Raw genomic sequence first — 16,570 nt, forward strand, 5'->3', positions numbered from 1 at the left:
AATCTTACGATCCATATTTAAACTCTCTTGACTTTGTGTTCAATAATCCAATAAAGGCAGCACAGAAGGAAGACTTGCTATGAAACTCAAACAAAATCACTCATGTTCATGAATATGTCCACATCGTTCTCCTCCTTCTCCTCCTCTTTCCTGAGGTTGTTTAGCTGCACTTAGATTGGACTTTGCCATCGACCCTTTGTGTGTCTTTCTGTTTTGTATTTGTTGTTCTCGTTTTATTCTGCCTGTGATTCTGAGCTTCCATTTCCCTATACTGTATAGCTTTAACCAATAAATAAAAAAAACAAAAGAAAACACACTTCCAACACATGAATCCACTCCTCTGAGCCTTTTCCTACCTCTTTCTATCCATCTCTCTCTCTTGCATTACCACTCTCTCCTTGCATGCCTCCCGAGATAATTACTACAAGCCTTGTGAAGATCAACTTGTATTTAAACAGCTGAATAAGCAAGGCCTTGGGGTGCTGACAGTCACTATTCAACAACCGTCAAATGAAATAGTGGAGAAGAAAATAATTTGTGTGCAGCATTACAGGGGACACTGCAGCAAAACACCTTTTGCTTCCATCTTGCGCTATCTGTATGCTCTTTAGTTTTGTGGTTGCACGTGTAGGCGGAAATACTGTATGCGTGTATTTTGATAGTTGCTAGCTACTGAACAAATGTAGCATCTAAACAACAACAACAAAAAAGGGCAGAAAGTTGGCATATTTGCAGAACGTATCATGTGTGAAGTTACGTGAACGGGCAAATACGCACCTGCTTCGTTGTAAGCGGCAGAGAGCTTTTCCAGTATTTCTCTGTCCAGCGTCAGTATCTGCTGCTCCAGGATGGAGGGGTAGGAGAGGCTTATCCTCTCCCTTTTTTCATCTTTCTCCTTGTCTTTTTCCCTGTCTCGCTCTTTCTCCCGTTCATAGGTCAGTAGCTGCTGGCGCAGAGCCTCTGGCAGGTGGGTCTTAGCAAACTCAGCAGCAGCCTGATAATGGAGAGCAGAGGGAGACAAGTAGAATTAGATGACTGCAGATAAAAAAAAAAAAAAATTTGGTGCTAGAAGAGAATAAATTCTGACATGTTGATGAGGGTGCTTTTCTTTTAATTGGTTATGTTTAAGCAGAAGCATAGGATGCGTAGGTCTCCATTTTCAAATGCATGGAATACTTAAGGGTTATAATGAGCAGAGGTGATTTATCATTTTTCAGCACTAAAGGCAGCTTCTCAGTTCTGAGGATATATATACACTTAAGGTTTAGGAAAATCAAACAAGCAACCAGCCACACAATAAATCCTGCCCAAAATGGTGACTTTAATTTATTTGCATATACATTTTCCATGTAATTTTGTTACATGCGTTACAATGTAATCATTGTAACAAATCAAATTTACTAGACTGGTATACATTCAGTTTATTTTAAGCACATTTTCCTCACTGATTAATTATTTGAATAAATAAATCTTTGACTTTGTATATTTTAGTTGCACTTTGCACAAAATTAAGGCTTCGTGTTTATTGAGGGTAGAGAATCCTTTTTTTTCTGAGTGCCATAACTTCTTCTGTGTATTCAGTTTAGGTTGGCCAATAAATCTAACATATGCATTTGTTTGCATGAACTCAGAACCCAGGAACAAGAAGCAGAGTTATTCACAGTTGGGGGATCAGACAAGGTGGAGAAACGCTAGCATACCTCAGTGGAAAATATCCCAAAACTGCCAACTGGCACATCTAACACTCACAGATTAGCATCTTTTATTTGTTAAATCCTTACAAAACCCAGAATGTAAAAACAAGATGTTGAGGCCATGTGGAGTGATACATGGTGGAACTATTTTTTGCCAGCAGCTCCCCAGAGTTTAGTCATCATGTTAAGATTTAAAGCTGCCTTACCAGCAATAAAGTAAATACCGTAATTGTCGGGCTATAAGCCGCTACTTTTTGCACAAGCTTTGAACCCTGCGGCTTTTAGTCAGGTGCGGCTTTTCTATGGATTGTCCATGATTTTTGTCATATCGTAAGACGATTTGTTTTATTTGTTCCGCTATTGTACGGCACTACGTTGCCTGGCGGAAGGGCATGTGATCGGACACACATCGGGGTTCAAGAGTAGTATGTTGGTCACATGTCCATCCGCCAGGCAACATAGTGCCGTACAAGTAGCGCGAAAAACAAACTTCAAAGTAGCGCTACACGTTCAGCGGGAGGCGTGGATGACAAGCGGCCATAAACTTGCGAAAAGCAAGTTATGCTCAACTCCACCGGTGGATTCTGACAGCGTGGAAAAGTGTGAAAACATCCATGATCACCAACGGATTTCAAAGGGCTGGACTGCTGCATGATGGAGAGGAGGACACCGCCACGGCCCTTCTGAGGGTGTTCGACTCTGACACTGACAACGAGGATTTCTTTGGTTTTGAAAGTGACAACGAAGGAAAGGAGCTGAGAGTGGATGACGAAGCCATCCTGAACCTGTTCATATCCGACACTGGGGAAGATGGTGGGAATGACTGACTTTTCTTCTTGTTAAAGCCGTGTCACTGCACCTGAGCCTAAAAGGTAGTCCGAATCTATTTTTCTGGTGTGCTGTAGGTTATTGTTATGTACTACATTTGTTACTCATTTATGAAGCACAGTACATGTTTCGTACTTGTAAATGGTAAATGGCCTGTATTTGTATAGCGCTTTCTAGTCCCTAAGGACCCCAAAGCGCTTTACACAACCTGTCATCCACCCATTCACACACACATTCACACACTGGTGATGGCAAGCTACAATGTAGCCACAGCCACCCTGGGGCGCACTGACAGAGGCGAGGCTGCCGGACACTGGCGCCACCGGGCCCTCTGACCACCACCAGTAGGCAACGGGTGAAGTGTCTTGCCCAAGGACACAACGACCGAGACTGTCCAAGCCGGGGCTCGAACCGGCAACCTTCCGATTACAAGGCGAACTCCCAACTCTTGAGCCACGATCGCCCCCTTGTAATTACCGCTACTTGTACATATACCTAAAAAGTTATGCAAATATGTACCCATAACTTGTTTTTCAAAATATTAATAAAAGTGATGTCTCCAAACAGCCATCTCTTTCCTGACAATTCCCTTTGTGCATATTCTCTTACATATGATAAGTCAACATTGAAACACCTGCGGCTTTTGGTCAGGTGCGGCTAATGTATGTACAAAACAGGATTTTCCCCTGATTTTAGCTTGTGCGGCTAATATACAGGTGCGCTTTGTAGTCCGGGAAATACGGTAAGCTGATTTCCCAACATGTTCCAAAAACTTTTCCTATTTTGGAGACAGAATTGCAAGTGCAGTAAGTACAGATAAGTACACGGTGACTTTGGCAGGCTGGACTAGCAGTAACCCGCTTGTTCTTTCGGTTTTGCTGAAGCAGATAAATCACAGATAAACAGAGATAAAGAAAGAAAAGTGCACCGCCAATCAAGTGTACACAGGCTAATGCTGTGGGATTGAGCTGAGCTAGAGAAACTTTATCCTCACCACTATCTATTTTACTCTAAGGACATCAACAGATTCTGTACAGATTCCCATCGCAGGTCCAGAGCAAATAATGCCTGCCTCCTCAGGCCCGGGCTTCAGAGAAAGCAGGCCAAGCCAAGGTCATGAGGTACAAATGTCAGATAATATACTGCTAACTTGCTTCTGGTCTGCATGATCCCAGATTCATAAAGCTCATATTTCATGTGGTTTCCCCTCCTAACACTTGCGGTGATTGAAGAGCAGTCAATTAAGAAAACAGAACGAGGGAAAAGGATTGCAATTTCCAGGCATTGGATATAATGATTAGAGGTCGTATGACAGAGAAGCTCAGATGAACCTGATGTCTCGAGTGCTCATACACTGTCCCCATTTAGCTCTCTCTTCTATCCATACCTCCCTCTCTTTCACTCTCCATCTATATCTCATTCTGCTCTGGGAAATTGCTTTCAAGGACTTAGATAACACTGCCTCCTCTGCTTTTTCTCCACACATGAAAACAATTCTTCCACTCCTCTCTTGTTATATCTTGTCAGCATAGTTGAAGCTTTGCTCTGCAAGCTCTGTCAATCCACCCCTATCTTCTCCAATGAAACCAAAACACTGTTATTCATGTGTGGATGTGCATGAATCTGTCTTTCATTTTCCATTTCCCACAGTCACTTTGCTCTACTCCCAAAGTGAGGTTCATTCCAAAATCACCATGAATCTTTTCTGAGAACAATCCCTGATGACATATTCTCATCCCGTGGCTAGCATGAAGGGGGTAGGAGTCACAAACCGAGTTCAAAGGTCAAACATAGAACAGGAAGTCTTTTGTCAGCTTGGGTTACGCTAAGTCAATTAGTGTGCAGTTTAATTGTTTGTCTGTCAGTCCTTAACAAAGCACTGGGGCCACAAACCGTTTCTCCAGCTACATTCCTTTTAACTATTTAACTGCATGTGCACATGCACCAGTCAGTGCGTGCAGGGAAGCCAAGACTTGATTATCTGATCCACAATGGCACATCTGATGCCAGCTTAGTGGATAAAGGGAGAAAAGGTTGGATGGGTGTAGAGCAGGGTGAGGATAGAGACTACTGGAACAGAATAAAAAAGACAAGAATCAAGAATAACAAAACACAAGGGAACAAAATTAAGAATGAGAACAGCAAACAGCATAAGAGCACAGAAGGAATGCAGGGAGGGCTAAAAAAAAAAATAAGAGGGTGGAGCCAGAATAAATGAAGTAAACAGAGCTGGCTATCTGAGGTTGTTTTCATAGCTGAGAGAGAGAGAGAGAGAGAGAGAGAGAGAGAGAGAGAGAGAGAGAGAGAGAGAGAGAGAGAGAGAGAGAGAGAGAGGGCAAGAACTAAAATTATGAGAAAATTAGAAACTAAAAGTGGGAGGTGATGAAGATGAGTTTATGAAAAAGTGAATGAACAAGTGGTATAAAGGCCTGTTTCAGATAGAAAACACTCATGATCAGTAAAATTATAATTTTTAATTGTGCATTATTTAAAGCTATGTGACTCATGTCGCTGAACTGCTAAATCTTTTGGCATGTGTGCACTGAGATGTGTTTCCTTGTGTATTTTCCTTGATCCTACAGCTAAATGAACTGATTGATGTGCATTTTTGCTGAAAATGGCTCTGAATGGAGAGTGAGCTGCCTTGGGCAGCATTTACTTTTAAGGGAACAGTATTGTACTTTGTATATATTCATGTTGTTTTATTTGTTCTATTTAAACACACTTTAAGGAGTTTGAGATTAAAATTATATTTGTTGCAATCCCCTTTTACCTTTCTTAAAGCAGGAATTCATTAAAGATCGATCAGATGATGATGCTCATGTTGAGAGATGACCAGAAATCTCAACTGAATTGCTTCCTCTGAGAAATACCACCTGAGCATTCGCATTTCCATCGTGTGCAGGGCCTGTTCGTGCTCGGCGGTGGCTGGCCAACACTCCGATCCATACAGGGCAACTGGGCGGATTACAGTCTTGTAAATCTTCACCTTGAGATGGTCTGGCATTCGACCCTTCCTCGCACGTCTGGAAGGATATCCCCATCGCCACCGATCATCGATCCCAAGTACTTGAATTGGTCGGGCTTCTTCAGGTTGTCGTGTTAATGGTGCCATCAGTTTGGGGGCCAGCTTCCATGTACTCTGTCTTCTTGATGTTGAGTCTCAAACCATGATCGGCCAGGCGCGTCTTCCATTGTTGTGTGTGCTGTTGCAGCTCACTTCTAGATTGATCCACTAGGAATACGTCGTCAGCATATAAGAGTGACCATGGGTGAGGTTGTTGGAGATCAGCGGTCACGGTGTCCATGCATAGTATAAACAGAAGAGGCAAAAGTGCCGAGCCTTGGTGTACACCTACATTGATAGTGAAGGGTAGCACCCTCACAGGGCACCTGACGACGCTGGTGATGTTTGTGTATAATAGTTTGATCCAGTTGACATAAGCTTCTGGGCTCCATGAGAACGTAGGGCATGCCAAATAAGATCGTGTGGTACTCTGTCGAACGCCTTCTCCAGGTCAAGGAAGGCCATGTGGACTGTCGATTTCTTCTCCCGGTGTTTCTCCACAAGCAGCCTTGCAGCATGAATGGCGTCAGTAGTGCCAGACCCCTTGACAAAACCGCACTGGTTTGCCGTGATGGTGGAGATTTGCCTTAGGCGGGCATCCAGGATCCGCTCAAAGATCTTCATAGCATGGCACAGGAGGCGTATTGGGTGGTAGTTGGTGCAGTCAGCCACGTTGCCTTTGGCTTTCCAGATTGGGACTGTGATTCTGGTGCTCCAGGCCGTTGGGGGTTTGCCTTCCTGGGTGATAGCATTGAATAGTGTGTTGAGGGCAGCGCGCCCCGCAAACCAAGGAGCTTCCAGGCTTCAGCAGGGATATTGTCTGGGCCAGGTGCTTTCCCATTCTTCATTTTCTTTATGGCATCTTTGACCTCTGCTGGTGTATTCGGTGGTTCTGGGCCATGGACGGGTGCGGCGCTGAGGATTGGGGGGTGTGGAAATTCTTGGTTGCTCGCTCCAGCGATTGAGGATGGCGGGCGGGTCGCGCAGGACTTGCTGATTCGAATCTTTAATAATGGATTGGATTTATATAGCGCTTTTCAAGGCACCCAAAGCGCTTTACAATGCCACTATTCATTCACACACTGGTGGAGGCAAGCTACGGTTGTAGCCACAGCTGCCCTGGGGCAGACCGACAGAAGCGAGGCTGCCATATTGCGCCATCGGCCCCTCTGGCCAACACCAGTAGGCAAGTAGGGTAAAGTGTCTTTTTGACGTGTTACACCTGACGATGGCCTGTGTGGAGCGATGCCGGCTGTTGACCAGACGATAAATTTTGTTCGCTCCTCCAGGGGTAGCAAGGTCGTGGTACAGCTGGTCGTAATGCGCCGCCTTTGCCACCGCTTTCTTCGCTTTCACCTTCAGGATCTTGTGCCGTTTGTAGTCCTTGTCGTGTCTGGACTGGTGCCACTTTTTCAGCGCGGACTTCTTCTCTTTCATGGAAATTTGGACTTCTGGGTTCCACCACCATATTTGCTTGTCAATAAAGCGCTTTCCTGGCTTGCTCTTCCCCAGGACGCTGGTTGCTGCTTCTCGGATTTGGTCGGCTATATTGTTCCAGGTGGCCTCCACTGGCTGGTTTGGGTCAATGTCAAGAGCGGTTGCACCCAGCGCCACCGCGAGGTTCCGCTTGCATTTGGGCGCACGCCACCACTTGATCTTCTCATCGGTGTTGGTTCTCACCTGTCGCCGTTGGCCAACGTCGAGCCTGAGGTCTATGACGAGGAGCCAATGTTGGGTCCTCGTCAGTCAAAGTTGCTAAAAATGTTTTCGCCTGATAATGAACTTCAGTATTTGATAAATAAAACAGTCTCTGAATGAAAGTATTGATTTGTTAATAAATGGGTCCAGATAGAATTTTTGCACTGCTAAAAATGATCATTATAACTGTGAGTCCCGACATCAGTCATGGTGGTGCAGAGCATCACACACGGCTCTCCTTCTGCTTTGTGCATCAAGAGAGCACAAAGCTATACGTCTATACACAAACACACCTTCATGTGTCAGCAGGGCCACCTACACACTGCGCATCATCCACCCTGTTACCCAAACACTCCCTGCTGACTGCAACAGTGAGCCTCTCCGATGCACAGTCCACCAGAAATAGTCAGACCTTCCATCCATTATATCACGAGGCTGCCCAAAAATGAGGGAAGTCATCAGAGTTTTCCTGTAGAATCACCCTGAGGGAGATTCATAACCCAAGAAGAGAAATCTTTTTCTGACAGATCAAGTAGGCAGATGGAGAGAAGAAGAAGAAGAAAGGGGATGAAGGGGGAGAGGCTGAGGAGCAGTGTGAGAACCATTCATTAGCATCACTCAAGCACATCATTAAAGAGAGGGGAGAGAAAGAGAGCAAGGAAGAGGGGGAGCATGGGAGACTCCAGCTTTAATACGGAACCTGTGATAAGTGACAGAAAACCATCAAAGTGGTATAATAAAAGCAAAAGCAGCGGGAACTAAAAAAAGTCTGGAAAAAGGGATCCAGAATATTTTCCTTTGTTGTTTTTATTTCCAATTTGAATCTTTTTAAATTACAGTCATAAAACATGTCATAGAGGAGATAACGACAGTGATCAAAGGTCCAATCTGACTATAGTAAGCAATGACTATATAATGTTCATCAATCTAGTTCTATGGACACTGCAAAGGATATAACTTATGTTTAGCGTAAATCAATGAATAATTCAAAGGATTTAATTAAAGGGAGAAAGGAGGGCTTGTTGCTGAGTGGGACCGTGTGTGTCCACTGCAGAGGTGTAGCATGTTTCTCCTCAGAATGACATTGCGGAGCTCAGTCGGTCCACAGGGTCTAGAAGAGCATGAGCATGAAGGTCTAATTTCATGACTGCACACCAGAGCTTTGTATGTGCTGAAGGTTTGCCAAGTATACTGTAGGATGTGAGTGTGTGTTAGTTTGGTATGACATTGTCTCTGTAACAAAAAAAGAAGCTCTTTTGTACTTGCACAGAGTCATCATTTGAAAAGTTGAAACAGGAAAACAATTTCACTGCAAGATCCATTTAGGAGCTTTTTGGAGCTCAGTCAAGACAAAGTTCCTAAGTGCTCTGATAAACTCCCGTGTGATACAAGCAGAAGCTGTTAAATGGACTTTGTGGTTTGCTATTTATAAGCCTGTTTTTCTGCACTTTAATGCACTAACGTTAAGGCTTTATGCTCAGACGTGAGCTTAGATGTGTTTGGCAAGACTAAAATTAAATAAAACTAAATCATACACTTGAATCTACTCATAGGCTATTTATTAAAGATGTACACAGCCATCGTGACATTACCCACTGGCTCATAAAGTCTAGTTTGGAAGCTTCGAGCTCAGCCTTTAGGCATGTGGGCATCTTGGTGTTTCAACGCCAGATGTCATCAAAAAGAGGTGGATCAGGCTGAGAAACCAAAGAGGACTCTTATGAAGGTCATGGTATGCTCATTCTAAAAGAAAACCCCAGTTTATCCTCATTTTTAGCTCTTCTGGAGGTGAGCATGACACTAGTGAATAAAATCATAAACTTACGAGGAAAGAGTTAAGGGAGTCAAGAGCTGCTTTTTCAAAGATTTCTATACAATCAGACTTCTTTTTGCAACCACACGAGTCACCCTGTGGTTCCACATTGACTTCAAGTTTTAGACCCTGAAGCTACCTTCATCTTCTCTATACAGCAGGCATGTCAAAATCATTTTACACTGTGGGGCACATGCAGCCCACTTTGATCTTGAGTGGGCCAGCCAAGTGAAACTCCTCTTTCCACTCCATCAGTGTAAAGAAGTTTAACTACACTTAATCCCTGAGACATCTTTGTATTAGAAAAAGAAGTGCAATTTCAACAGCTCTCAGTTTTTTCGCCAAACTGGTGGAAATGGTGGGCTTAAATTGTAAGACTTAAATGTGTAATATTTCAACAACAATACCTAGGCTGCCCTTTAATTTAAAAAAAAGAAAGAGAATATGAATATGTCCCTTTGTTTGTTTGTTTGTTTTTTAAACTGTGAACCCGCAAAAATCCCCCCATAAATTTCTATAGTAGATAGTGAGAAAAGGAAGGTTTCTGTTTCTGTCATTTAATTGTTTATCTTTTACTTTGGTATAATATGAAAGGCCATGTGGGACGTCTTTATTAGCAGGAAAAGGTGTAAAACTTAAAAAAGTGCAAAATTTATGCCTTCCCTCACATTTCCCATAGCTGTCCTGTGATCCAGATTGGAGTCTTTGCTGGGCCGATTTTGGCCCCTGGGCTTTATGTTTGACACCCGTGATATACAGTCAATGTTTCTACTGCTCAGTAGCTTTCTAACTTTAATCACATCACATTTTTTCTTCTATCAGAACATCTATTGATTCACCTCACTTATCTACACTGGATCCATTTGACTTGTTTTACCATAACAGCCATCTGCTGAATCCCATGAGATGTGATTGTTGAAATAATCATTATCCTGTAACAGCTTTTTCTACCGCAGCTGTGATATTAATCTAGAAAGAAAGGAGTCGTAAGTAAGGGCAGGGAATCTATTGAAAAGCTATCGTAAACCTGAGTATTACAACTCAATAACTTGCTTCCTGTGCGGTGTGAGCCTGGGGCCAGACTGGAAGTGTTTGTGTGGCCTTGAAAACACACCCTTGTGCCCAACACACAGACTTTTGCCCAGACCAAAAAATCTGAAACCATTCCACTCTTCCAGCCGTTAAATCTCTCCCAAAACCACAACAAACATCCTGAGCACAGATGGACTCAGGGAGGCTGAGGGTGGGGCGATGGCACTGTGAGCCACAAATCCCCTTTAGGGACCTACAAAGCTCATACAGTTCTGCACATTGTGACAACTTGAGCTAAAGAAATATTTAAAAATAAACCACTCAGAGCAACTTTCATATTCAAATACCAGCCATGTCGCAGAGGGTATACGTAAGGGCCAACAGAGAGCCGACAGCGTAAAGAGGACAGAAATCTGCAGTGAATGAGGATTTCAGAGGGAAAAGGCAGCACTATAAAAATGGATGAGGACTGGAAAGTTGAATAGAAGTCCATTAAAAGTGGCAGGAAATGCTTCACTGCCTTCAGCATTCACAGAGAGAAAAACACATCGCCATGAAATACTGCCTCTTGGCTAAACACAGTTAGCCTCATCTCTTTTCTATTTCTGACTGTGACTGAATAAGAGGGGCAACATTAGTAAGATAGGAACATCTGGTAACCGCAGTCACAGCTGCCAAAGTCTCGGATTGGCGGGACATCCCACCTCGCCAGTCATCTGACAGCACGTCCCCTCAAATGTTTGGCAGCACACAAATACCTGCGCCCGTGGACAACAGACAGCAGGTTGTTGGCCCGTTCTGTCTCCAATAAAGATTTTACTGCAAAGGTGACCGTCCTGCGAATCCAAATCTACCACCATAAACACACACAGGCACACAGTTGCACACTTATAACCAGCCATCACACTGCAGAGGGAGATCTTGCTCATAAAGTGAAATCTCATGGAAGTGATTCGCATTTAGCGAGTAAACAGACTCGGAGTCATCAGTCTGCCTTTCCGGTCTCTGCTCGCAACACACACATCTCAGAGTAAGATCTCATCGTGTGTCCTTCCTGTGACAGCCAAGTCCATTAAAGGAGATGAAGACACATATAAAACCTAAAGAGTCTATTAGAAGCAAGCAGCCTAGTTGATCCATCACTTCATATAGCCTCACCTGGTAATAAGACAACCGTGTTAGTGTCTATGATCTTGATACAGACTCAACAGTGGTCTCATGTTTGGTTTATATAAAAGAAGGCTTGCACGCATTTTCAAAACTCTGTACTTGCAAGAAAGGATTCACAAAACTGCTGAAGTATGCTTGCATTTCAACTGCTTGTGTTACAGCCTGACTGATACTGGATATGTGCTGATGATACTGATTAATATTTGAGAGTTAAAGAGGACCTATTATGTCCACTTAACCTCCATATTTTTATTCTCTCATCCAGAGTGGCTTTGAATTATTTAGCGTTCAGAATTATCCTTATTTATCTTACACTGGGCAGTCCCTCAGTTTATACTCTGACACAACCTGATTAAACTCTCCCTGTAGGACAGTCTTCCGATTGGCTCCCTCTTGCAAACAGAACGTTTTAAAAGAAGTCGGAGCTATGCAATTGAGATGACTATATTGAAGATACATTATTTTGCCTTCCCATTCTTAATTCATGGGGTTTAACATGATGTCAGCCCACCTTTTACAGCTGTAACAGTTTCAACACTGGGAAGTCTTCCCTCAAGGTTTAAGAGTCTGTTTATGGGAATTTTTGACCATTCTTTGTGAGGTCAAACATGATGTTGGATAAGAAGGGCTGGCTCACAGTGTCTGCTCTAATTCATCCCAAAGGTGTTCTGGGGGTTGATGTCAGGACTCATGCAAGTCAAGCCAGTCAAGTTCTTTACACCAAACTCGATCATCCACATCAATGTGGACCTTGCTTTGTGCGCTGGTGTGCAGTCATGTTGGAACAGGAAGGGGCCACACCCAAACTGTGTCACAAAGTTAGGAGCGTGAAATAGCCCAAAATGGCTGAAGCATTAAGAGTTCCTTTCACTGGAACTAAGGGGCCGGACCCAGCTCCTGAAACACAACCCCACACCATAATCCCTTATCTACCAAACGCTCCACATGTCACAACAAGTGTCAGACATGTCTCCTGGCAACTGCCAAACCCAGACTCCTCAATCAGATTACCAGACAGACAAGCTTGATTTGTGACCTTCAGAGTACAGTGGTGCCGTGCTTTACACCACTGCATCTGACGCATTGCATTGTGCTTGACGATGTAAGACTTTGATGCAGCTGCTTGGCCTTGGAAACCCATTCCACAAAGCTCTCTAAGCACTGTTCTTGATCTAATTTGAAGGTCACACGAAGTTTGGATGTTTGAAGTGATTGACTCTGCAGAAGGTTGGCGTCCTCTGCGCATCATGCACCTCAGTATCCACAGATCGTGCTCTGAGATTCATACCACTTCATAGCTGACTTGTTGTCATTCATGTTGGTCTTGATCAGTGGATATTCGGTTGGTTTGTTTGGTTAGTGGACATTGAAGCACTATGTAAAAACAGAATCACTACAAGGAGGCACGATATGATGGCTGGCAGTGTTACGCTGACAAGTTAAATTGCGTGTTTTCAGTTAATCTCTACCACTTTCTCATTCTTGCTGACTACGCAATAAAACAATGTTTGGCTTAGTTTGGTTTTGTAAATTCTATAAATGAATGGTAAACAAAAGTTATTTTGATTGACTGGTAACACGAATAAAGGCAAGTAAATCAAACGATCAGTTGACGAGGGTTGGTCCTTGGGATCTCTGAAGCCTGCTGAGAACCTTTTGTTGTGTGTCAAGTTCTACATCTCTTGTCTCATTGTCTGCCAGCTCTCCTCTCCCCATACACTACTCCACTGCTGTGGCTTAAAAAAAAAAAATCAATGACTTCACCACAAAGCAAAAACATGACATTTCACAAGAAAATTACAACCTTGCTGTGACATGACCACTTAAGAGACCCACAAACTCTTCTCAAAGGTGTCACTGTTCTGCAGGTCCTGTTATGTCGATCAACAAACATCGCATGCTTTGCTTTTAGGCAGGAGGACCATTCAAGAACAATACTTGGTCTAAATGACATCTTTGGCTTCTCTAAGCTCAAATGATATGTTACTCATCAACAGAGAGAAAGTCAGCCAATAATATCTGGCACATTGGGTCTGCTTTTAAGTGCGAGTAACATTGTTTTCCTCCCACATTCAACAGCAAGAAAAGTGCAGCTACTTAAATAGCAAATGACAGGAGATCACGGGGAATATTAAGCGAATGGTGCAGAGGCGCTGATGCCCACATCTCCAACATGGCTGTAAATAACATTTTAGACTTTCATCTTGCTGCTCTCTTTGACATACGTACAACACACGTTACACGCTGCACGAACACACAAACAGCTGCCATAGTGTGAAAGTGGCACTCATGAAAAGTAACACTGCAGCCCTGTAATTTCTTGAGTTATTAGCAACATGAATCTGAGTGCTAAGCAGCAGCGTGAAAGCGTAGCCCGTTAGCTTATGTGCACCATAGTGCAGGTGCCAATATTCATGCCTGCATGTCAATGACAGATAGAAACAGCCTTTGGCCTAGGGCCTCCAGATGCCACAAACCTGTCTTTCAAAACAGAGAGAGGTGGCAATTAAAATGATTCCAACTGGCATAAAATCAGAATGGGCCACAAACACAACGATGAGGATGTGAGAGTGATGCAAAAAAAAAAAAGAAAAAAGAAATAAAGAGATGAGAGAAAGAGAACAGAGGTGAAAATCCATTTTAGACGAGCGTTCAGGTGAGGAAAAATGAGCCGAGTGAGAGACAGAGAAAGAATAAGTGTAGAGAATCACTTACAGTTTGGATGTGTTGCCACATTTCTTGCAGGTGTGGGACTGATTAAACAAAACCACACACATAACACTTTCAAGCCTAATTGATAGGCTTTTTCTCACACAGCTGGCTTTGCACAGAATAAAATGTTCCTTTTCTTAACTTTCAACAGAAGCAAATAACCCAAAGAAGCCGTGACTGACCACAAATAGCACTGAAGTTGGGTTTTAGAAGTGCAGGAAACAGGAATTCTAGGTTGGGAGCCCATTTTCTAAAATGAAAGGAAGATGTTTTCAGCAAAGCAACCCTTTAGTCATGATTATAGGTATATGTGTTAGAATAGGTATTACTGTAAGAAAGTGGTACTTTTGTGTTGTGCCTGCACCACTGACAGCACTTTGAATACTTTCTCATCCTCCACCTTCAGTAAGTCTATTATTACCAAGAGCCAGCAACAACCACACGCAATCCCACGCTTTTACTACTGCTGCAAGAAAACAAATGATGATTCTGAATAAATATCGCACAGTCCTACGACACAACTGAGCAGGGAAGACTTCCCACAGGCCTCTTCTTCCAAGTCTCTGTAGGAAAGTACACTCTGATCGGATTAGCTAAAAAGAGTGAACGGGGGTGGGGGGTGGGTTAGAAATAAATGAGAGCTGTGTCACCAAGCTGCAGAGTCAACATGTCCACTGTGCGGGTGAATTTCTTTCTTTTAGGCAAGCAAAATGCCTTATTGATTACTTAGTGCAATCACAGACAATATGCACCGTGAATGGCAGTCCTGTCTATCATATAATACAGCTGCATTCAGACATAGTGGTGACTGTGTTTTCTGATGGGTAGTGGCCCATTTAGAGCTCAAGTGCATTAATTATTCAGCTTATTATTTAGTCAACTGTCATTCAGCACATGACATGATAGGATCACGCAACTGCTGCAGATTTGTCAGCTTTACATGCTTGATGCCAATCTCCTGTTCCACCACATTGAACTTAACCTTGTTTTCCTGTTCTTAGCTGACAGGAGTGGCACGCAATGTGGTCTTCTGCTGCTGTGGTCCATCTGCTAAAGGTTCGATGTGTTGTGCATTCATAGATGCTCTTCTGCATACTGTCGTTATAACAAGCGGTTATTTGAGTTACCGTTGCCTTCCTATCAGCTCTAAGCAACCTGGTCGGCTTCTGATTTCTGAAATTAACATTTTCACCTCACATGTTATTTTCATTTTCAGACCATTCTCTGTTAACTCCAGAGACCAGCCCACCTGGCATCAACAACCATGCCCCAAAGTTACTTAAATTACCTTTTTTTACCCCATTCTGATACTCAGTTTGGACTTCATCAGGTTGCATGCCTACATGCCTAAATACTAGGGATGGGTATCGTTTAGGTTTTATCCGATACCGGTGCCAAATCGGTACTTTTGAAACGGTGCCGGTGCTTAAACGGTGCTCGAACCGGTGCTTAAAGAATGGAGAACACAAAATTGGTCCAAAAACCTCTCATGTTCAGCTGGTTCACCAGGCCATCAGACTGCTGAACACGTCATAGACACCTCAGCTTCACTACTGGAACTTTAACATTATGCACTCCATACTGTACAGTAATGCCACTGTTTTGCACATGTCTCAACTCTGTATATTTTATATATTTTATTTATTGTTTACTCTATTTAATTTGTAAAATATGTGTACACACACACACACACACACACACACAGGAAAATATTTACACATCCAGAAATGCATATACTATTATATATTGTACATATATTTATTAGTTTCAGATGTAGCCATTCTTGTATTTTGCTTGTTTACATTATTGTATTTTGCACAACTCTGTTGCTTGTGAAGCTCGCACACAAGAATTTCACTCACATGTGCTGTACCAATGTACCTGCACATGTGATGTGACAATAAAAGTGATTTGATTTGATTTGGTTTTTGTAAAAAGATAACAATGTTAGCCTTTTCTGCAGCTATAGGGCATATATGGTATCACTCTTGGCTGGAAGCAGTGCTTAATCAATGGAAAAAAACACAAACTTTGTCCAAAAACCGCTCATGTTCAGCTGTTTCCCTCTTTTTCTTTGGTCATTTTAGCCTTTTTGGCCAGGGTGAAGGGAGTAGCTGCCATCAAACAAGAAGACAGCCGCATGTAGATATGATGATGTTTGCTAGTTGACCTTACATGCATTAATTTAATAACGTGGTTAGCCTACTCAACGTAAATTACTCACGCAGAGAAGAACGGCTGCTGCTGCTGCCATCATCATCCGTCATCATTTCTGCTACACTGGCAGGGCTAGGGGCCAGGACTCTCCTCTTCGTGTTTTTAGGTATGTTGCTAACTCCGGGTCCGATAACAGGCACCACACCGCAGTAGATGCGCTCGGTGTGAGGTCTCGCAGCAAGCTATCAAATACAGCGCATTTCTTGGTTTTTGGAGAAAAAAAAACGCTATGCGTCGCTAGGTGTTTCATCGGATTTGAGGTGTTACCTCCTTTGACAGTATCAGCTTAAAGCACTTGTTGCAGGCTGCTGAGTTTGCATCTTTTGCTGTGAAGTACAG

At 43.1% G+C, this 16,570-nt stretch overlaps 1 protein-coding gene across 1 annotated transcript in view; it reads right to left on the bottom strand.

Moving 5' to 3' along the window:
* The window catches only part of ppm1lb (protein phosphatase, Mg2+/Mn2+ dependent, 1Lb), a 60,796-nt gene that overhangs the window by 11,524 nt on the left and 32,702 nt on the right, over positions 1 to 16,570 (bottom strand). The window contains exon 2 of the mRNA XM_080889241.1: positions 778 to 994. Within this exon, the coding sequence (XP_080745367.1) occupies positions 778 to 994 (217 nt within the window). The remainder of the gene's footprint in view (positions 1 to 777; positions 995 to 16,570) is intronic.

The sequence above is a fragment of the Rhamphochromis sp. 'chilingali' genome (assembly GCF_963969265.1).
Source record: "Rhamphochromis sp. 'chilingali' genome assembly, chromosome: 8".
Classification (NCBI taxonomy): Eukaryota; Metazoa; Chordata; class Actinopteri; order Cichliformes; family Cichlidae; genus Rhamphochromis; species Rhamphochromis sp. 'chilingali'.